We start from the raw sequence: 22,843 nt of genomic DNA, 5'->3' as shown, positions 1-22,843 counted from the left end.
TTATACTCACTCATGACTCAGATGGGTTTGGTGACAATAACACTTCTAGGATTATAACATGAACAGGGGCCACGCCATTACATCACATACTACCAGGACGATGTTAAGTGTGGCATTATGTACAGTAGGCATCACTGCTTTGTAAATGTCGACTCGGCTGCATTTGGAAACCAGCAAGAATGTAGAAGAATATCATGTGTCTCCACCTGCATTGATATTAGTATAGCATGCATGCATCTGCAATGCTACTGTTACTCCAGCATATGAAAAGGTAGATGTTTGTGTTGCTCTTCCTCTGTCCGTGGTGCTGAAGCACAGCCTTGCTTGTCGACTTGGGCACTGAGCAGTATAAAAATCCAAACCTTTTGCAGTTCTTTGACACAGTATTTACATTTTCTATTCCTTCTAGGAAATATATTGACTGTGTGACTGAAAATATAAATAAATTAAATAACTTTTTCTAATTTTTTTTATCGATTTCTGAAATGATTGTAATATAATTATTATAGAGGCAGTACAGGAAGACATATTTGTTGTGTGATTATTTCGGTCTCTCTGGAGAAATGTCACATAGCAGCCTCTAAGGGACGCTATTGGCTTGCACATTACTTTGCTCGGGTTGTCGTCATGCACAGTCCTCCCTCCAAGTGACGAGGCACCGAAGGAGGCTTTCTCTCTTTTGTTGGCGCTGAAGGCGATTGACAGAATAACCTTCTCTTCTTCACATTTGCAAGTAAATGTTGATCTAGTTGATGGAAAGAGGGAACGGATTATTTACCTGAAGACAGAATTACTCTCATTTTATTTTTTCCGCAATGGATTCTCACGGACGTCTCCCTTTTTCATGCGCAATATGGAGGTGGTTTAATGGATGGCGACCACAAATGGCAATGTTGTTGTTCCTGCTTCATTTGGTTACCACGGTAGGTGGTCAGATTCGTTACTCTATCCCGGAGGAGATGAAGAAAGGCTCGGTGATCGGAAATGTGGCGCAAGATCTTGGTTTGGATGTGAAACGGCTGCGTTCAGGGCGGGCCCGAATCTTGACGGAAGACAACATCCAGTACGCCGAGCTGAAGACAGACAAAGGGCTTCTCGTCGTCAATGACAGAATAGACCGGGAGCAGCTTTGTGGAGATGTGACGCCATGCAGCTTCAGCTTTGAGGTCATTCTAGAAAACCCGATTGAACTGCACAGAATCATTGTTGAGGTTTTGGATATAAATGATCATGCTCCCGTATTTGCACATAAAGATAAAGCTCTGGTATTTGAAATAAGTGAATCTGCCGCAGTAGGAGTGCGGTTCCCCCTGCAGGGTGCAGAGGATGAAGATGTGGGGCAAAACGCATTGCAGAATTACATTTTGTCACCAAACGACAATTTTATCCTGAATCAGCATGCAAATCCAGATGGCAGTAAATATGTTGAAATGGTGCTACAGAAGCCTTTAGACAGAGAGAGACATCCCCGTTTGTCTCTAAAATTAATTGCAGTGGATGGAGGAACACCACAGAGATCTGCTACCGAGAATATAGAAATAAATGTTCTAGATGTGAATGACAACGAACCCGTATTTAACCAATCAACATATAAGGCTACTGTTATGGAAAATGCAGTAAAAGGAACCAGTATAATTACTGTAAATGCTACAGATGCTGATAGTGGATCCAATGGCCTCATTACTTACAGTTTATCTAAAATGAAAGGAAGTGTTGCAAATCTATTTAATATTGATGAAAACACAGGCACAATTTATGTGTCTGGTCAAATAGACTATGAAAAGGACAGGAAGTTTGAAGTCAGGGTAGAAGCCAAGGATCAAGGTGGGCTGACTGGGACGAGTAAAGTTATACTTGATGTTATTGACATAAATGACAATTCCCCCATTATTAATGTAAAGTCATTTTCAAGTCCTCTACCTGAAGATTCACCTCCTGGTACAACAGTTGCAATTCTAAACATAAAAGATGCAGATTCAGACAGAAATGGACAAATACAATGTAAAATAGATGGAAAACTTCCCTTTAAGATTGAGCCATCTCTTACCAAATATTATAATTTAATCTCAGATCAATACTTTGATAGAGAGTCTGTTTCGGAATATAACATAACCATTACAGCCACTGACCTTGGGACGCCTCCTCTTTCTAGTTCAACAAAGTTACATCTTAGAATCTCAGACATAAACGACAATGCACCATTATTTGATCAAAAGATTTATTCTGCTTATGTCTCAGAGAATAATTCTCCTGGTATTTCCATATTTGCTGTCACTGCCAGAGATGCTGACTGGAATCAAAACGCCAGAATATCTTATCTTTTAGACGACACGCAGATAAGCGGCAGTCCCGTTTCTACCTATGTTTCCTTAAATGCAGAAACTGGCGTTCTCAGTGCAGTTCGATCATTTGATTATGAGCAAATCAAACATGTGGACTTGGTGGTCCGAGCTCAGGATGGAGGCTCTCCTCCTCTCAGCAGCAACGTGAGCATCCGAATCCTGATCCAGGACCAGAACGACAACGCCCCCCAGGTCCTGTACCCGGTCCAGACAGGTGGCTCGGTGCTAGCCGAAATGGTGCCCCGTTCAGCAGATGTGGGCTATCTGGTGACTAAAGTGGTGGCTGTTGATGTGGACTCTGGACAGAACGCCTGGCTCTCCTATAAAGTGCACAAAGCCACAGACAGGGCGCTGTTTGAAGTGGGCCTACACAATGGAGAAATAAGAACTGTCCGCCAAGTCACTGATAAAGATGCTGTCAAACAAAGACTGACTGTTCTAGTGGAGGACAACGGGCAGCCCTCTCGTTCAGCTACAGTCATTGTTAACGTGGCGGTGGCGGACAGCTTCCCTGAAGTGCTGTCAGAGTTCACTGACTTTAGCATGCACGACAAGGAGTACAATGACAAGCTGACTTTTTACTTAGTCTTGGCTTTGGCTGTGGTCTCCTTCCTCTTCATCACCTGCTTGCTGCTTATCATATCGGTCAAAGTGTACAGGTGGAGACGGTCTCGCATCCTGTACCACTCCAACCTCCCTGTCATTCCGTATTATCCGCCACGTTACTCGGACACTTTGGGGACGGGGACTCTCCCGCACGTGTACAATTACGAGGTGTGCAGGACCACCGACTCCAGAAAAAGCGACATGAAGAACATGCAAGGGATGAGTCAAAGTTTAGTGAGCGTGGATGGAGCTGATGCTGATACACCGCATGTGACCAAGCAGCTGTCAGGGAACTGTTCCCAGATGTCAACTTTGGTGAGTCCCATGCTTTTATAGTCCTTTCTTTGGTATCTTACACATGGAAGACCCATGTTTCGTGTTCTTGCTGGCCTTTTGGTTTGGCTTTTGTGTTTTACAGTACATGACCCATTGCATCCAGGATTCTCCTGTAAATACTGTAAACACATCCCTCACATCCCTTTACTTTCCCACACCAACACACTCTTAACTTTGTATCACTTTAAACTGTGAGGAGTGCTCTGTTTTTATACTAACTCATGACTCAGATGGGTTAAGTGACAATAACACTTCTAGGATTATAACATGAACAGGGGCCACGCCATTACATCACATACTACTTTGCCGATGTTAAGTGTGGCATTATGTACAGTAGGCGTCACTGCTTCGTAAATGTCGACTCGGCTGAATTTGGAAACCAGCAAGAACTAGAGACAGCAGTCAGCAATGTATCATGTGTCTCCACCTGCATTGATATTAGTATAGCATGCATGCATCTGCAATGCTACTGTTACTCCAGCATATGAAAAGTAGATGTTTGTGTTGCTCTTCCTCTGTCCATGGTCCTGAAGCACAGCCTTGCTTGTCGACTTGGGCACTGAGCAGTATAACAATCCAAACCTTTTGCAGTTCTTTGACACAGTATTTACATTTTCTATTCCTTTCAGGAAATATATTGACTGTGTGACTGAATATATAAATAAATAAAATAACTTGTTCTAAATTTTTTTTATCGATTTCTGAAATGATTGTAATGTAATTATTATAGAGGCAGTACAGGAAGACATATTTGTTGTGTGATTATTTCGGTCCCGCTGGAGAAATGTCACACAGCAGCCTCTAAGGGACGCTATTGGCTTGCACATTACTTTGCTCGGATTGTCGTCATGCACAGTCCTCCCTCCAAGTGACGAGGCACCGAAGGAGGCTTTCTCTCTTTTGTTGGCGCTGAAGGCGATTGACAGAATAACCTTCTCTTCTTCACGTTTGCAAGTAAATGTTGATCTAGTTGATGGAAAGAGGGAACGGATTATTTACCAGAAGACAGAATTACTCTCATTTTATTTTTTCCGCAATGGATTCTCACGGACGTCTCCCTTTTTCATGCGCAATATGGAGGTTGTTTAACGGATGGCGACCACAAATGACAATGTTGTTGTTTTTGCTTCATTTGGTTACCACGGTAGGTGGTCAGATTCGTTATTCTATCCCGGAGGAGATGAAGAAAGGCTCGGTGATCGGAAATGTGGCGCAAGATCTTGGTTTGGATGTGAAACGGCTGCGTTCAGGGCGGGCCCGAATCTTGACGGAAGACAACATCCAGTACGCCGAGCTGAAGACAGACAAAGGGCTTCTCGTCGTCAATGACAGAATAGACCGGGAGCAGCTTTGTGGAGATGTGACGCCATGCAGCTTCAGCTTTGAGGTCATTCTAGAAAACCCGATTGAACTGCACAGAATCATTGTTGAGGTTTTGGATATAAATGATCATGCTCCCGTATTTGCACATAAAGATAAAGCTCTGGCATTAGAAATAAGTGAATCTGCCACAGTAGGAGTGCGGTTTCCCCTGCAGGGTGCAGTGGATCAGGATGTGGGGCAAAACGCATTGCAGAATTACATTTTGTCACCAAACGACAATTTTATCCTGAATCAGCATGCAAATCCAGATGGCAGTAAATATGTTGAAATGGTGCTACAGAAGCCTTTAGACAGAGAGAGACATCCCCGTTTGTCTCTAAAATTAATTGCAGTGGATGGAGGAACACCACAGAGATCAGGTACCGTCAATATAGAAATAAATGTTCTAGATGCAAACGACAACGAACCCGTATTTAACCAATCAACATATAAGGCTACTGTTATGGAAAACGCAATGAAAGGAACCAGTATAATTACTGTAAATGCTACAGATGCTGATAGTGGTTCTTATGGCCTCATTACTTACAGTTTGTCTATAATGAAAGGAAGTGTTGCAAATCTATTTAATATTAATGAAAACACAGGCACAATTTATGTGTCTGGTCAAATAGACTATGAAAAGGACAGGAAGTTTGAAGTCAGGGTAGAAGCCAAGGATCAAGGTGGGCTGACTGGGACCAGTAAAGTTATACTTGATGTTATTGACATAAACGACAATGCTCCCATTATTAATGTAAAATCATTTTCAAGTCCTCTACCTGAAGATTCACCTCCTGGTACAACAGTTGCAATTTTAAACATAAAAGATGCAGATTCAGACAGAAATGGACAAATACAATGTAAAATAGATGGAAAACTTCCCTTTAAGATTGAGCCATCTCTTACCAAATATTACAATTTAATCTCAGATCAATATTTTGATAGAGAGTCTGTTTCGGAATATAACATAACCATTACAGCCACTGACCTTGGGACACCTCCTCTTTCTAGTTCAACAAAGTTACATCTTAGAATCTCAGACATAAACGACAATGCACCATTATTTGATCAAAAGATTTATTCTGCTTATGTCTCAGAGAATAATTCTCCTGGTATTTCCATATTTGCTGTCACTGCCAGAGATGCTGACTGGAACCAAAACGCCAGAATATCTTATCTTTTAGACGACACGCAGATAAGCGGCAGTCCCGTTTCTACCTATGTTTCCTTAAATGCAGAAACTGGCGTTCTTAGTGCAGTTCGATCATTTGATTATGAGCAAATCAAACATGTGGACTTGGTGGTCCGAGCTCAGGACGGAGGCTCTCCTCCTCTCAGCAGCAACGTGAGCGTCCGAATCCTGATACAAGACCAGAACGACAACGCCCCTCAAGTCCTGTACCCGGTCCAGACGGGCGGCTCGGTGCTGGCCGAAATGGTGCCTCGTTCAGCAGATGTGGGCTACCTGGTGACTAAAGTGGTGGCTGTTGATGTGGACTCTGGACAGAACGCCTGGCTCTCCTATAAAGTGCACAAAGCCACAGACAGGGCGCTGTTTGAAGTGGGCCTACACAATGGAGAAATAAGAACTGTCCGCCAAGTCACTGATAAAGATGCTGTCAAACAAAGACTGACTGTTCTAGTGGAGGACAACGGGCAGCCCTCTCGTTCAGCTACAGTCATTGTTAACGTGGCGGTGGCGGACAGCTTCCCTGAAGTGCTGTCAGAGTTCACTGACTTTAGCATGCACGACAAGGAGTACAATGACAAGCTGACTTTTTACTTAGTCTTGGCTTTGGCTGTGGTCTCCTTCCTCTTCATCACCTGCTTGCTGCTTATCATATCGGTCAAAGTGTACAGGTGGAGACGGTCTCGCATCCTGTACCACTCCAACCTCCCTGTCATTCCGTATTATCCGCCACGTTACTCGGACACTTTGGGGACGGGGACTCTCCCGCACGTGTACAATTACGAGGTGTGCAGGACCACCGACTCCAGAAAAAGCGACATGAAGAACATGCAAGGGATGAGTCAAAGTTTAGTGAGCGTGGATGGAGCTGATGCTGATACACCGCATGTGACCAAGCAGCTGTCAGGGAACTGTTCCCAGATGTCAACTTTGGTGAGTCCCATGCTTTTATAGTCCTTTCTTTGGTATCTTACACATGGAAGACCCATGTTTCGTGTTCTTGCTGGCCTTTTGGTTTGGCTTTTGTGTTTTACAGTACATGACCCATTGCATCCAGGATTCTCCTGTAAATACTGTAAACACATCCCTCACATCCCTTTACTTTCCCACACCAACACACTCTTAACTTTGTATCACTTTAAACTGTGAGGAGTGCTCTGTTTTTATACTAACTCATGACTCAGATGGGTTAAGTGACAATAACACTTCTAGGATTATAACATGAACAGGGGCCACGCCATTACATCACATACTACTTTGCCGATGTTAAGTGTGGCATTATGTACAGTAGGCGTCACTGCTTCGTAAATGTCGACTCGGCTGAATTTGGAAACCAGCAAGAACTAGAGACAGCAGTCAGCAATGTATCATGTGTCTCCACCTGCATTGATATTAGTATAGCATGCATGCATCTGCAATGCTACTGTTACTCCAGCATATGAAAAGTAGATGTTTGTGTTGCTCTTCCTCTGTCCATGGTCCTGAAGCACAGCCTTGCTTGTCGACTTGGGCACTGAGCAGTATAACAATCCAAACCTTTTGCAGTTCTTTGACACAGTATTTACATTTTCTATTCCTTTCAGGAAATATATTGACTGTGTGACTGAATATATAAATAAATAAAATAACTTGTTCTAAATTTTTTTTATCGATTTCTGAAATGATTGTAATGTAATTATTATAGAGGCAGTACAGGAAGACATATTTGTTGTGTGATTATTTCGGTCCCGCTGGAGAAATGTCACACAGCAGCCTCTAAGGGACGCTATTGGCTTGCACATTACTTTGCTCGGATTGTCGTCATGCACAGTCCTCCCTCCAAGTGACGAGGCACCGAAGGAGGCTTTCTCTCTTTTGTTGGCGCTGAAGGCGATTGACAGAATAACCTTCTCTTCTTCACGTTTGCAAGTAAATGTTGATCTAGTTGATGGAAAGAGGGAACGGATTATTTACCAGAAGACAGAATTACTCTCATTTTATTTTTTCCGCAATGGATTCTCACGGACGTCTCCCTTTTTCATGCGCAATATGGAGGTTGTTTAACGGATGGCGACCACAAATGACAATGTTGTTGTTTTTGCTTCATTTGGTTACCACGGTAGGTGGTCAGATTCGTTATTCTATCCCGGAGGAGATGAAGAAAGGCTCGGTGATCGGAAATGTGGCGCAAGATCTTGGTTTGGATGTGAAACGGCTGCGTTCAGGGCGGGCCCGAATCTTGACGGAAGACAACATCCAGTACGCCGAGCTGAAGACAGACAAAGGGCTTCTCGTCGTCAATGACAGAATAGACCGGGAGCAGCTTTGTGGAGATGTGACGCCATGCAGCTTCAGCTTTGAGGTCATTCTAGAAAACCCGATTGAACTGCACAGAATCATTGTTGAGGTTTTGGATATAAATGATCATGCTCCCGTATTTGCACATAAAGATAAAGCTCTGGCATTAGAAATAAGTGAATCTGCCACAGTAGGAGTGCGGTTTCCCCTGCAGGGTGCAGTGGATCAGGATGTGGGGCAAAACGCATTGCAGAATTACATTTTGTCACCAAACGACAATTTTATCCTGAATCAGCATGCAAATCCAGATGGCAGTAAATATGTTGAAATGGTGCTACAGAAGCCTTTAGACAGAGAGAGACATCCCCGTTTGTCTCTAAAATTAATTGCAGTGGATGGAGGAACACCACAGAGATCAGGTACCGTCAATATAGAAATAAATGTTCTAGATGCAAACGACAACGAACCCGTATTTAACCAATCAACATATAAGGCTACTGTTATGGAAAACGCAATGAAAGGAACCAGTATAATTACTGTAAATGCTACAGATGCTGATAGTGGTTCTTATGGCCTCATTACTTACAGTTTGTCTATAATGAAAGGAAGTGTTGCAAATCTATTTAATATTAATGAAAACACAGGCACAATTTATGTGTCTGGTCAAATAGACTATGAAAAGGACAGGAAGTTTGAAGTCAGGGTAGAAGCCAAGGATCAAGGTGGGCTGACTGGGACCAGTAAAGTTATACTTGATGTTATTGACATAAACGACAATGCTCCCATTATTAATGTAAAATCATTTTCAAGTCCTCTACCTGAAGATTCACCTCCTGGTACAACAGTTGCAATTTTAAACATAAAAGATGCAGATTCAGACAGAAATGGACAAATACAATGTAAAATAGATGGAAAACTTCCCTTTAAGATTGAGCCATCTCTTACCAAATATTACAATTTAATCTCAGATCAATATTTTGATAGAGAGTCTGTTTCGGAATATAACATAACCATTACAGCCACTGACCTTGGGACACCTCCTCTTTCTAGTTCAACAAAGTTACATCTTAGAATCTCAGACATAAACGACAATGCACCATTATTTGATCAAAAGATTTATTCTGCTTATGTCTCAGAGAATAATTCTCCTGGTATTTCCATATTTGCTGTCACTGCCAGAGATGCTGACTGGAACCAAAACGCCAGAATATCTTATCTTTTAGACGACACGCAGATAAGCGGCAGTCCCGTTTCTACCTATGTTTCCTTAAATGCAGAAACTGGCGTTCTTAGTGCAGTTCGATCATTTGATTATGAGCAAATCAAACATGTGGACTTGGTGGTCCGAGCTCAGGACGGAGGCTCTCCTCCTCTCAGCAGCAACGTGAGCGTCCGAATCCTGATACAAGACCAGAACGACAACGCCCCTCAAGTCCTGTACCCGGTCCAGACGGGCGGCTCGGTGCTGGCCGAAATGGTGCCTCGTTCAGCAGATGTGGGCTACCTGGTGACTAAAGTGGTGGCTGTTGATGTGGACTCTGGACAGAACGCCTGGCTCTCCTATAAAGTGCACAAAGCCACAGACAGGGCGCTGTTTGAAGTGGGCCTACACAATGGAGAAATAAGAACTGTCCGCCAAGTCACTGATAAAGATGCTGTCAAACAAAGACTGACTGTTCTAGTGGAGGACAACGGGCAGCCCTCTCGTTCAGCTACAGTCATTGTTAACGTGGCGGTGGCGGACAGCTTCCCTGAAGTGCTGTCAGAGTTCACTGACTTTAGCATGCACGACAAGGAGTACAATGACAAGCTGACTTTTTACTTAGTCTTGGCTTTGGCTGTGGTCTCCTTCCTCTTCATCACCTGCTTGCTGCTTATCATATCGGTCAAAGTGTACAGGTGGAGACGGTCTCGCATCCTGTACCACTCCAACCTCCCTGTCATTCCGTATTATCCGCCACGTTACTCGGACACTTTGGGGACGGGGACTCTCCCGCACGTGTACAATTACGAGGTGTGCAGGACCACCGACTCCAGAAAAAGCGACATGAAGAACATGCAAGGGATGAGTCAAAGTTTAGTGAGCATGGATGGAGCTGATGCTGATACGCCGCATGTGACCAAGCAGATGTCGGGGAACTGTTCCCAGATGTCAACTTTGGTGAGTCCCATGCTTTTATAGTCCTTTCTTTGGTATCTTACACATGGAAGACCCATGTTTCGTGTTCTTGCTGGCCTTTTGGTTTGGCTTTTGTGTTTTACAGTACATGACCCATTGCATCCAGGCTTCTCCTGTAAATACTGTAAACACATCCCTCACATCCCTTTACTTTCCCACACCAACACACTCTTAACTTTGTATCACTTTAAACTGTGAGGAGTGCTCTGTTTTTATACTAACTCATGACTCAGATGGGTTTAGTGACAATAACACTTCCAGGATTATAACATGAACAGGGGCCACGCCATTACATCACATACTACCAGGCCGATGTTAAGTGTGGCATTATGTACAGTAGGCGTCACTGCTTTGTAAATGTCGACTCGGCTGAATTTGGAAACCAGCAAGAATGTAGAAGAATATCATATGTCTACCCCTGCATTGATATTAGTATAGCAGGCATGCATCTGCAATGCTACTGTTACTCCAGCATATGAAAAGGTAGATGTTTGTGTTGCTCTTCCTCTGTCCATGGTGCTGAAGCACAGCCTTGCTTGTCGACTTGGCCACTGAGCAGTATAACAATCCAAACCTTTTGCAGTTCTGTGACACAGTATTTACATTTTCTATTCCTTCCAGGAAATATATTGACTGTGTGACTGAAAATATAAATAAATTAAATAACTTGTTCTAATTTTTTTTAATCGATTTCTGAAATGATTGTAATGTAATTATTATAGAGGCAGTACAGGAAGACATATTTGTTGTCTGATTATTTCGGTCCCGCTGGAGAAATGTCACACAGCAGCCTCTAAGGGACGCTATTGGCTTGCACATTACTTTGCTCGGGTTGTCGTCATGCACAGTCCTCCCTCCAAGTGACGAGGCACCGAAGGAGGCTTTCTCTCTTTTGTTGGCGCTGAAGGCGATTGACAGAATAACCTTCTCTTCTTCACATTTGCAAGTAAATGTTGATCTAGTTGATGGAAAGAGGGAACGGATTATTTACCAGAAGACAGAATTACTCTCATTTTATTTTTTCCGCAATGGATTCTCACGGACGTCTCCCTTTTTCATGCGCAATATGGGGGTTGTTTAATGGATGGCGACCACAAATGGCACTTTTGTTCATCCTGCTTCATTTGGTTACCACGGTAGGTGGTCAGATTCGTTACTCTATCCCGGAGGAGATGAAGAAAGGCTCGGTGATTGGAAATGTGGCGCAAGATCTTGGTTTGGATGTGAAACGGCTGCGTTCAGGGCGGGCCCGAATCTTGACGGAAGACAACATCCAGTACGCCGAGCTGAAGACAGACAAAGGGCTTCTCGTCGTCAATGACAGAATAGACCGGGAGCAGCTTTGTGGAGATGTGACGCCATGCAGCTTCAGCTTTGAGGTCATTCTAGAAAACCCGATTGAACTGCACAGAATCATTGTTGAGGTTTTGGATATAAATGATCATGCTCCCGTATTTGCACATAAAGATAAAGCTCTGGTATTTGAAATAAGTGAATCGACTACAATTGGAGTACAGTTCCCCCTGCAGGGTGCAGGGGATCAAGATGTGGGGCAAAACGCATTGCAGAATTACATTTTGTCACCAAACGACAATTTTATCCTGAATCAGCATGCAAATCCAGATGGCAGTAAATATGTTGAAATGGTGCTACAGAAGCCTTTAGACAGAGAGAGACATCCCCATTTGTCTCTAAAATTAATTGCAGTGGATGGAGGAACACCACAGAGATCAGGTACCGTCAATATAGAAATAAATGTTCTAGATGCAAATGACAACAGACCCGTATTTAACCAATCAGAATACAAAGCCTCTGTTATGGAAAACGCAATGAAAGGAACCAGTATAATTACTGTAAATGCTACAGATGCTGATAGTGGATCAAATGGACTCATTACTTACAGTTTATCTATAATGAAAGGAAGTGTTGCAAATCTATTTAATATTAATGAAAACACAGGCACAATTTATGTGTCTGGTCAAATAGACTATGAAAAGGACAGGAAGTTTGAAGTCAGGGTAGAAGCCAAGGATCAAGGTGGGCTGACTGGGACCAGTAAAGTTATACTTGATGTTATTGACATAAATGACAATTCCCCCATTATTAATGTAAAGTCATTTTCAAGTCCTCTACCTGAAGATTCACCTCCTGGTACAACAGTTGCAGTTCTAAACATAAAAGATGCAGATTCAGACAGAAATGGACAAATACAATGTAAAATAGATGGAAAACTTCCCTTTAAGATAGAAACGTCCTTAACAAATTATTATAATTTAATCTCAGATCAATATTTTGATAGAGAGTCTGTTTCGGAATATAACATAACCATTACAGCCACTGACCTTGGGACGCCTCCTCTTTCTAGTTCAACAAAGTTACATCTTAGAATCTCAGACATAAACGACAATGCACCATTATTTGATCAAAAGATTTATTCTGCTTATGTCTCAGAGAATAATTCTCCTGGTATTTCCATATTTGCTGTCACTGCCAGAGATGCTGACTGGAATCAAAACGCCAGAATATCTTATCTTTTAGACGACACGCAGATAAGCGGCAGTCCCGTTTCTACCTATGTTTCCTTAAATGCAGAAACTGGCGTTCTTAGTGCAGTTCGATCATTTGATTATGAGCAAATCAAACATGTGGACTTGGTGGTCCGAGCTCAGGACGGAGGCTCTCCTCCTCTCAGCAGCAACGTGAGCGTCCAAATCCTGATACAAGACCAGAACGACAACGCCCCTCAAGTCCTGTACCCGGTCCAGACGGGCGGCTCGGTGCTGGCCGAAATGGTGCCTCGTTCAGCAGATGTGGGCTACCTGGTGACTAAAGTGGTGGCTGTTGATGTGGACTCTGGACAGAACGCCTGGCTCTCCTATAAAGTGCACAAAGCCACAGACAGGGCGCTGTTTGAAGTGGGCCTACACAATGGAGAAATAAGAACTGTCCGCCAAGTCACTGATAAAGATGCTGTCAAACAAAGACTGACTGTTCTAGTGGAGGACAACGGGCAGCCCTCTCGTTCAGCTACAGTCATTGTTAACGTGGCGGTGGCGGACAGCTTCCCTGAAGTGCTGTCAGAGTTCACTGACTTTAGCATGCACGACAAGGAGTACAATGACAAGCTGACTTTTTACTTAGTCTTGGCTTTGGCTGTGGTCTCCTTCCTCTTCATCACCTGCTTGCTGCTTATCATATCGGTCAAAGTGTACAGGTGGAGACGGTCTCGCATCCTGTACCACTCCAACCTCCCTGTCATTCCGTATTATCCGCCACGTTACTCGGACACTTTGGGGACGGGGACTCTCCCGCACGTGTACAATTACGAGGTGTGCAGGACCACCGACTCCAGAAAAAGCGACGTGAAGAACATGCAAGGGATGAGTCAAAGTTTAGTGAGCGTGGATGGAGCTGATGCTGATACACCGCATGTCACCAAGCAGCTGTCAGGGAACTGTTCCCAGATGTCAACTTTGGTGAGTCGGATGCTTTTTTATTCCTTTATTTTGTATCTTACACATGGAAGACCCATTTTTCGGGTTCTCGCTGGCCTTTTGGTTTGGCTTTTGTGTTTTACAGTACATGACCCATTGCATCCAGGCTTCTCCTGTAAATACTGTAAACACATCCCTCACATCCCTTTACTTTCCCACACCAACACACTCTTAACTTTGTATCACTTTAAACCGTGAGGAGTGCTCTGTTTTTATACTAACTCATGACTCAGATGGGTTGAGTGACAATAACACTTCTAGGATTATAACATGAACAGGGGCCACGCCATTACATCACATACTACTTGGCCGATGTTAAGTGTGGCATTATGTACAGTAGGCGTCACTGCTTCGTAAATGTCGACTCGGCTGAATTTGGAAACCAGCAAGAACTAGAGACAGCAGTCAGCAATGTATCATGTGTCTCCACCTGCATTGATATTAGTATAGCATGCATGCATCTGCAATGCTACTGTTACTCCAGCATATGAAAAGGTAGATGTTTGTGTTGCTCTTCCTCTGTCCACGGTGCTGAAGCACAGCCTTACTTGTCGACTTGGGTACTGAGCAGTCAGTCAGATATTTCAACTCTTGTCTATTATAATCAATTCCTTAGCATAATGGCTTATTGCAGCATTAAACATGTACTGGCCATGGTGCTGAAATGCCTTTTTTGTAAGAAACTCAACCCACTTCTCATAGTGGCAAATCTGCCAACAGTAAACATCAAGAAATAGTTCACTCCAACACCAAAATAAAATGGTGGTAAGATGACATTTGGGGCTGAATATTTGCACCTCATTTAATCACACCTACCAATTATGAATAATTATGAATGCCATCTTACTGAGATGTTAGTTTTTTGTTTTTTTTTAAATCCACTAGCTGACAGCACTCGACAATATTGTGTTCATGTAAAAGAATCAATAAACCCTGAAATTAGTACACACATTCGTTATGCTTCATTTCAAACCAGAACCACAATGTGGAGCCCTTTTGTAATTTAATGTGCCGACCCGGAACTTTTTCATATCATTTGTAATTTCAAAATAAAAGTGCTATTAATGATTATTTGACAACTGAGAAGTCTTAATATGCATTGTATGATGATTATATTTTCTATATAAACATGGATTAATTTATATGATCGAATATATGCATCATTAATGGTTTTAAAGTCCAGATAATATATTTTTCACTGTAGATAAATATGGAGGTGTACTACTGTGAAAATGCTCTGAGGGCCGCTGTTGACACGTGATTGAATAGCATGGAAATAGTCATCTCATTGGTCCTCCTCGGAAACTCCTTTTATAGCTTCACTGCTGAGAAAGACGATGGTCTGATCGCCATTTGAAGGTCGATCTTCCTTGTGGATCCTCCTTTTTATTTCCGTTGTTTGTTTAAGGAGCGTTTTCTTTTATTCTGAAGGGACGTTTGCGACGTTTTTTGTTGTTTTTTTTTGCCTAGAGGATGGATTGTACGTGGATAAACGCCGTCAGAGGCCGATGGCGAACACTGTTTGTCATTCTTTGTCTCTGTGAGCTGAGCTCAGTGACTGGACAGGCTCGCTATTCCATACCGGAGGAGCAGGCAGAAGGCTCTTTTGTTGGAAACATTGCGAGGGATTTGGGCTTGGATGTGGCCAGACTCGTAGCAGGTAAAGCTCGTATCATCACCAAAGAAGATCGGCAGTATGTTGATTTAAAACGAGACAAAGGCACACTTGTTATTAAAGAGCGCATCGACCGAGAAGAGCTTTGTGGAAAGACGACGCCCTGCAGCTTCAGTTTCGATATCATTTTAGAAAATCCGATCCAGCTTTATCGTGTAACAGTGGAGGTCACGGACATGAATGACAACAGTCCCTCCTTCCCGCAACATGAAATTAATTTAAAAATTGTTGAAAATGCTGCAGTGGGGACCCGTTTCACTCTAGCAAATGCAGCTGATGCTGATGTTGGTGTTAATGATATTCAGAAATACGCACTGAAACCTTCAGATAATTTTAAACTGGAGGTAAAAAGCCAACCGGATGGAACGAAATTCATCGAAATGGTTTTACAGAAGCCTTTAGACAGAGAGAAAGAGGAGAGCCACACTCTCATGTTGATAGCTTCAGATGGCGGTGAGCCACATAGATCAGGGACGGTGAGAATTCAAATCACTGTGCTGGATGCAAACGATAACGCACCAGTGTGCAGCCAGCCTGTTTATAAGGTAGATGTTCGAGAAAATTCACCTGAGGGAACATTGATCACTACTGTTAGTGCAAAGGACGCTGATGCAGGCCTCAATGGTGACGTCATATATTCCACACCCCATGTCACTCAAGAGGCAAAGCAACTTTTTAATGTAAATATCAAAACAGGAGAAATTAAAACTACTGGTAAATTAGATTTTGAGAAGTTTAAGAGCTATCAGTTAAATGTCCAAGCTAGTGATCATGGAGGATATACAGATACATGTAAAGTAATTGTTAACATCATTGATGAGAATGACAATGTCCCTACCATTAAATTAATGTCATTTTCCCAGTCCATCCCCGAGGATTCCCCCCCAGGTACAACTGTAGCTGTTTTTAACGTGAACGATGAAGACTCTGACGGCAACGGTGTTGTCAAGTGCTCCATCAACTCTGACGTCCCTTTCAAAATCGAGTCTTCATTAACAGGTTATTACACCATAGTGACAGACAACTTCTTAGACAGAGAAAGTCTTCCTGAATATAATGTTACCATAACAGTGTCTGACCAAGGCTCTCCTCCTCTGTCTAGTAGTAAAAACATCAACGTTAAAATATCCGACGTGAATGACAGCCCGCCTAAATTCCATCAGTCGGAATACAGTAAGACTGTACCAGAGAACAACTCTCCTGGTTTTTCAGTGTTTACTGTCAGTGCTAGTGATGCAGACTGGGGCCAGAATGCTCGAGTGTCTTACTTCCTGGAGGAGAAAGAGGTTCATGGAGTAGCTGTGTCTTCTTTTGTCTCAGTCAACTCAGAGAACGGCGTCATCCACGCAGTCCGATCCTTTGATTACGAACAAATCAAGTCCTTTGTCTTTAACGTCACCGCCCGCGACGCCGGATCCCCTCCTCTGAGTTCCGTGGCCACCGTTCGCATCCTGATTCAAGACCAGAACGACAACGCCCCTCAAGTTCTGTACCCGGTCCAAACAGGCGGCTCGGTGCTGGCCGAAATGGTGCCCCGTTCAGCAGATGTGGGCTATCTGGTGACTAAAGTGGTGGCTGTTGATGTGGACTCTGGACAGAACGCCTGGCTCTCCTATAAAGTGCACAAAGCCACAGACAGGGCGCTGTTTGAAGTGGGCCTACACAATGGAGAAATAAGAACTGTCCGCCAAGTCACTGATAAAGATGCTGTCAAACAAAGACTGACTGTTCTAGTGGAGGACAACGGGCAGCCCTCTCGTTCAGCTACAGTCATTGTTAACGTGGCGGTGGCGGACAGCTTCCCTGAAGTGCTGTCAGAGTTCACTGACTTTAGCATGCACGACAAGGAGTACAATGACAAGCTGACTTTTTACTTAGTCTTGGCTTTGGCTGTGGTCTCCTTCCTCTTCATCACCTGCTTGCTGCTTATCATATCGGTCAAAGTGTACAGGTGGAGACGGTCTCGCATCCTGTACCACTCCAACCTCCCTGTCATTCCGTATTATCCGCCACGTTACTCGGACACTTTGGGGACGGGGACTCTCCCGCACGTGTACAATTACGAGGTGTGCAGGACCACCGACTCCAGAAAAAGCGACGTGAAGAACATGCAAGGGATGAGTCAAAGTTTAGTGAGCGTGGATGGAGCTGATGCTGATACGCTGCATGTGACCAAGCAGCAGTCAGGGAACTGTTCCCAGATGTCAACCTTGGTGAGTCCCATGTTTTACCATTCTTTCTATTGTTTGTTTTAGTGTCTTCCATCCTAGACAGCTGCAGGTGGGGTTGTACCGCTCATTCTTTTTCACCAAATTCATTAAGATCATCACTCTGGAACGTGAGGCTTCTGCTTCCAATTCAGATGTTGTCTAGCATTCAGGTCTTTATACTTGCTCGGTCCCCCCGTATTGGACATTTTGTTCATCAATGTCGGAGGTTCCAGTGTTCTAGTTGTCTTTTTCTTGTGGTGTCAGTGTTTAACAGTACATGACCCATTTCATCCAAGCTCCATAAGTTCATTCCTTACTTGCCATCTTCATCCTTAATGCACAAGACAACAGGAGAGTATCCTTGATTTTCTTTCATTTAGCTAATATTGTTGTGTCTATTCTTGACTGTCTTCATAGTGTCCTTCATTGTTTCAATTTGGGTAATGATATTCGATATTATATTAGGTATTTAAATGGTTGTAAAATGTCCACGTATTGCAGTTGCTGATAAAGTCCATGTCACATGAGCATTGCTAATATAATTTGGAAGTATTTTGGTATTTTGTTTTGATGACGTCATGGCATGTCTTTTCTGGCATTGAGTCATACAAAGTTCATTTAACAAAGCCACTACTTTCAGCACCATAGACAGCATCCTAGTTGACATCAAGTATTCCAGTGAATAGCTTCTCTCATTCATCGTTCATCACAATGTCATGAAATATATAAATATCAAAACCCATTTTCTTATTATTAAAAGTTCCACATGAAGATTTCAATACCTCACAGACCTCTTTAAGAATCTGATCAAAGCTATGGACCACTTTCCTCAGAAATACTGGCATCAATTTTCTATTGTAGATCTGATGTGTAGAGAGTGGACTTTGCCAATATCTCCATGTTGTATGCATCTGATATACACAGACACACACACACACACACACTGCTCTGTGTGTACTTAATGCAGCAAACATATGTGTTCTTTAAATAAGCTCAGTTCAGAACACCCCAATACTTTTATTTGTTTAATGATGTCACGTCTAACCACATCAAGAGTTTTTGTTTCCGATTCATCATTCACCATGCTGTCCATGGTGCTGAATTTCTGATCCCTGGAAGTGCTTCAACATAAACCAAATCTCCAGTTGGTATGGATGTAATCAAGAAATAAATGAATAGCCAAACACCCAAATAAAACTATATACTAGAGTATATACTATACTATATAAATATGCTGTACTATATAATGCATTTTTGGTAGTCAGTGATTCCACCTTATTAAATTAGGCGTGCTGAATTTAAATGCCATCTTCTTGAGATGTTAATTCTAATTGTTTTTAAAAATCCAATCGATAAATTGACTCGTCAGACACTGTCTTGTTGTCGGATAATCAGTCTGATATCATAAATATATACATTTTATTCCTGATTTATGTCTCACTTTATTGTTGAATTCTCGACAACTTTTGGCTTTTTGTCATTTTATTGACGGAAAGGAAGCATTTTTTCAACATGATATATTTCAAAATAAAAGGAAAAACACCACCACGTGTCAACTGATAATTCTGATATTAATGTATTTATTTATTTGTTTCCTTCTATTAAATATTTCTATCAATCATATTCACCAGTATCTGTATCAGTAACCGTTTTAACGTGTAGCTAATGTATATTTGGCAGTTACAAAATATGAAGGTGCACTACTGTGAAAATGCTCTGAGGGCCGCTGTTGATACATCATTGAATAGCAGTGAAACATAGTCAGTGCAGTGTTCCTCCTCTTGGACTCCTTTTAGACCTTCACTGGGGAGAAAGACGACGGTCTGGTCGCCATTAGAGGAGAAGTCTTTTCTGTGGATTCTTATCTTTATTTCGGATTTATTGTTTGAGGAGCGTGTGCTTTTATTTTGAAGGAACACTATCGCTGCATTTTTAAATTGTATTTTGGACACGAGGATGTATTTTACGTGGATAAACGCCGTCAGAGGCCGATGGCGAACACTGTTTGTCATTCTTTGTCTCTTTGAGCTGAGCTCAGTGACTGGACAGGCTCGCTATTCCATACCGGAGGAGCAGGCAGAAGGCTCTTTTGTTGGAAACATTGCGAGGGATTTGGGCTTGGATGTGGCCAGACTCGTAGCAGGTAAAGCTCGTATCATCACCAAAGGAGGCCGGCAGTATGTTGATTTAAAACGAGACAAAGGCACACTTGTTATTAAAGAGCGCATCGACCGAGAAGAGCTTTGTGGAAAGACGACGCCCTGCAGCTTCAGTTTCGATATCATTTTAGAAAATCCAATCCAGCTTTATCGTGTAACAGTGGAGGTCACGGACATGAATGACAACAGTCCCTCCTTCCCGCAACATGATATTAAATTAAATATTGCTGAAAATGCTGCAGTGGGGACCAGTTTCTCTCTAGCAAATGCCGACGATCCTGATGTTGGTGTTAATGATATTCAGAAATATTCTCTGAAACCTTCTGATAATTTTAAATTGGAGGTATTAAGTCAGCCAGGTGGGGCAAAATTCATTGAAATGGTTTTACAGAAGCCTTTAGACAGAGAGAAAGAGGAGAGCCACACTCTCATGTTGATAGCTTCAGATGGCGGTGAGCCACATAGATCAGGGACGGTGAGAATTCAAATCACTGTGCTGGATGCAAACGATAACGCACCAGTGTGCAGCCAGCCTGTTTATAAGGTAGATGTTCGAGAAAATTCACCTGAGGGAACATTGATCACTACTGTTAGTGCAAATGACGCTGATGCAGGCCTCAATGGTGACGTCACTTACTCTAGTCCTCATATTACTAAGGAAGCAAAACAGCTTTTTGATGTTAACCTTAAAACAGGAGAGATTAAAATAAAAGGTAAATTAGATTTTGAAAAGTCCAGATCACATGACTTGAAGATCCAAGCTAGTGATCATGGAGGATTTACAGATACATGTAAAGTAATTGTTAACATCATTGATGAGAATGACAATGTCCCTACAATAGAACTGATGTCATTTTCCCAGTCCATCCCAGAGGATTCCCCCCCGGGTACAACTGTAGCTGTTTTTAACGTGAACGATGAAGACTCTGACGGCAACGGTGTTGTCAAGTGCTCCATCAACTCTGACGTCCCTTTCAAAATCGAGTCTTCATTAACAGGTTATTACACCATAGTGACAGACAACTTCTTAGACAGAGAAAGTCTTCCTGAATATAATGTTACCATAACAGTGTCTGACCAAGGCTCTCCTCCTCTGTCTAGTAGTAAAAACATCAACGTTAAAATATCCGACGTGAATGACAGCCCGCCTAAATTCCATCAGTCGGAATACAGTAAGACTGTACCAGAGAACAACTCTCCTGGTTTTTCAGTGTTTACTGTCAGTGCTAGTGATGCAGACTGGGGCCAGAATGCTCGAGTGTCTTACTTCCTGGAGGAGAAAGAGGTTCATGGAGTAGCTGTGTCTTCTTTTGTCTCAGTCAACTCAGAGAACGGCGTCATCCACGCAGTCCGATCCTTTGATTACGAACAAATCAAGTCCTTTGTCTTTAACGTCACCGCCCGCGACGCCGGATCCCCTCCTCTGAGTTCCGTGGCCACGGTTCGCATCCTGATACAAGACCAGAACGACAACGCCCCTCAAGTCCTGTACCCAGTCCAAACAGGCGGCTCGGTGCTGGCGGAAATGGTGCCTCGTTCAGCAGATGTGGGCTACCTGGTGACTAAAGTGGTGGCTGTTGATGTGGACTCTGGACAGAACGCCTGGCTCTCCTATAAAGTGCACAAAGCCACAGACAGGGCGCTGTTTGAAGTGGGCCTACACAATGGAGAAATAAGAACTGTCCGCCAAGTCACTGATAAAGATGCTGTCAAACAAAGACTGACTGTTCTAGTGGAGGACAACGGGCAGCCCTCTCGTTCAGCTACAGTCATTGTTAACGTGGCGGTGGCGGACAGCTTCCCTGAAGTGCTGTCAGAGTTCACTGACTTTAGCATGCACGACAAGGAGTACAATGACAAGCTGACTTTTTACTTAGTCTTGGCTTTGGCTGTGGTCTCCTTCCTCTTCATCACCTGCTTGCTGCTTATCATATCGGTCAAAGTGTACAGGTGGAGACGGTCTCGCATCCTGTACCACTCCAACCTCCCTGTCATTCCGTATTATCCGCCACGTTACTCGGACACTTTGGGGACGGGGACTCTCCCGCACGTGTACAATTACGAGGTGTGCAGGACCACCGACTCCAGAAAAAGCGACATGAAGAACATGCAAGGGATGAGTCAAAGTTTAGTGAGCGTGGATGGAGCTGATGCTGATACGCCGCATGTGACCAAGCAGCTGTCGGGGAACTGTTCCCAGATGTCAACTTTGGTGAGTCCCATGCTTTTATATTCCTTTCCTTTGTATCTTACACATGGAAGACCCATGTTTCGTGTCCTTGCTGGCCTTTTGGTTTGGCTTTTGTGTTTTACAGTACATGACCCATTGCATCCAGGCTTCTCCTGTAAATACTGTAAACACATCCCTCACATCCCTTTACTTTCCCACACCAACACACTCTTAACTTTGTATCACTTTAAACTGTGAGGAGTGCTCTGTTTTTATACTAACTCATGACTCAGACGGGTTGAGTGACAATAACACTTCCAGGATTATAACATGAACAGGGGCCACGCCATTACATCACATACTACCAGGCCGATGTTAAGTGTGGCATTATGTACAGTAGGCGTCACTGCTTCGTAAATGTCGACTCGGCTGAATTTGGAAACCAGCAAGAACTAGAGACAGCAGTCAGCAATGTGTCATATACGCCTGCATTGATATTAGTATAGCATGCATGCATCTGCAATGCTACTGTTACTCCAGCATATGAAAAGGTAGATGTTTGTGTTGCTCTTCCTCTGTCCATGGTGCTGAAGCACAGCCTTGCTTGTCGACTTGGGTACTGAGCAGTCAGTCAGATGTTTCAACTCTTGTCTATTATAATCAATTCCTTAGCGTGATGGGTTATTGCAATATTAAACATGTACTGGCCATGGTGCTGAAATGCTGTTTTTCTAACCCACTTCTCATAGTGGCAAATCTGCCAACAGTAAACATCAAGAAATAGTTCACTCCAACACCAAAATAAAATGGTGGTAAGATGACATTTGGGGCTGAATATTTGCAC

General features: G+C 43.0%; 4 protein-coding genes across 19 annotated transcripts in view; all 4 read left to right on the top strand.

Moving 5' to 3' along the window:
- The window catches only part of LOC131110316 (protocadherin gamma-B4-like), a 159,524-nt gene that overhangs the window by 42,927 nt on the left and 93,754 nt on the right, over window positions 1-22,843 (top strand). For 2 of the 16 annotated variants that reach the window (XM_058063315.1, XM_058063313.1), the window contains exon 1: window positions 7,592-10,273. The exons of 10 other annotated variants lie outside the window; for them this stretch is intronic. In XM_058063315.1, the coding sequence (XP_057919298.1) occupies window positions 7,763-10,273 (2,511 nt within the window). In that variant the 5' untranslated portion in view covers window positions 7,592-7,762. 4 more of the 16 variants (XM_058063316.1, XM_058063351.1, XM_058063324.1 and 1 more) reach the window with 4 other exon arrangements.
- LOC131110330 (protocadherin beta-16-like) lies at window positions 621-3,573 on the top strand. Its single transcript, XM_058063370.1, has one exon. It carries the CDS (start codon window positions 816-818, stop codon window positions 3,282-3,284), a length of 2,469 nt encoding a protein of 822 aa, XP_057919353.1. The 5' UTR covers window positions 621-815; the 3' UTR covers window positions 3,285-3,573.
- Window positions 4,029-7,078, top strand: LOC131110323 (protocadherin beta-16-like). The gene has a single exon (XM_058063362.1). The coding sequence runs from the start codon at window positions 4,258-4,260 to the stop codon at window positions 6,787-6,789; it is 2,532 nt and encodes an 843-aa protein (XP_057919345.1). The 5' UTR covers window positions 4,029-4,257; the 3' UTR covers window positions 6,790-7,078.
- On the top strand, window positions 19,467-22,272 carry LOC131110320 (protocadherin beta-16-like). The gene has a single exon (XM_058063359.1). It carries the CDS (start codon window positions 19,627-19,629, stop codon window positions 22,255-22,257), a length of 2,631 nt encoding a protein of 876 aa, XP_057919342.1. The 5' UTR covers window positions 19,467-19,626; the 3' UTR covers window positions 22,258-22,272.

Source organism: Doryrhamphus excisus, chromosome 23, assembly GCF_030265055.1.
Source record: "Doryrhamphus excisus isolate RoL2022-K1 chromosome 23, RoL_Dexc_1.0, whole genome shotgun sequence".
Taxonomy (NCBI): domain Eukaryota; kingdom Metazoa; phylum Chordata; class Actinopteri; order Syngnathiformes; family Syngnathidae; genus Doryrhamphus; species Doryrhamphus excisus.
This window is presented reverse-complemented; position numbering and strand designations above follow the sequence as displayed.

Bases quoted from the DNA above. Each gene is read 5' to 3' on its own strand.
- LOC131110330 (XM_058063370.1), top strand. From the start codon at position 816: ATGGATTCTCACGGACGTCTCCCTTTTTCATGCGCAATATGGAGGTGG.
- LOC131110323 (XM_058063362.1), top strand. From the start codon at position 4,258: ATGGAAAGAGGGAACGGATTATTTACCAGAAGACAGAATTACTCTCAT.
- LOC131110320 (XM_058063359.1), top strand. From the start codon at position 19,627: ATGTATTTTACGTGGATAAACGCCGTCAGAGGCCGATGGCGAACACTG.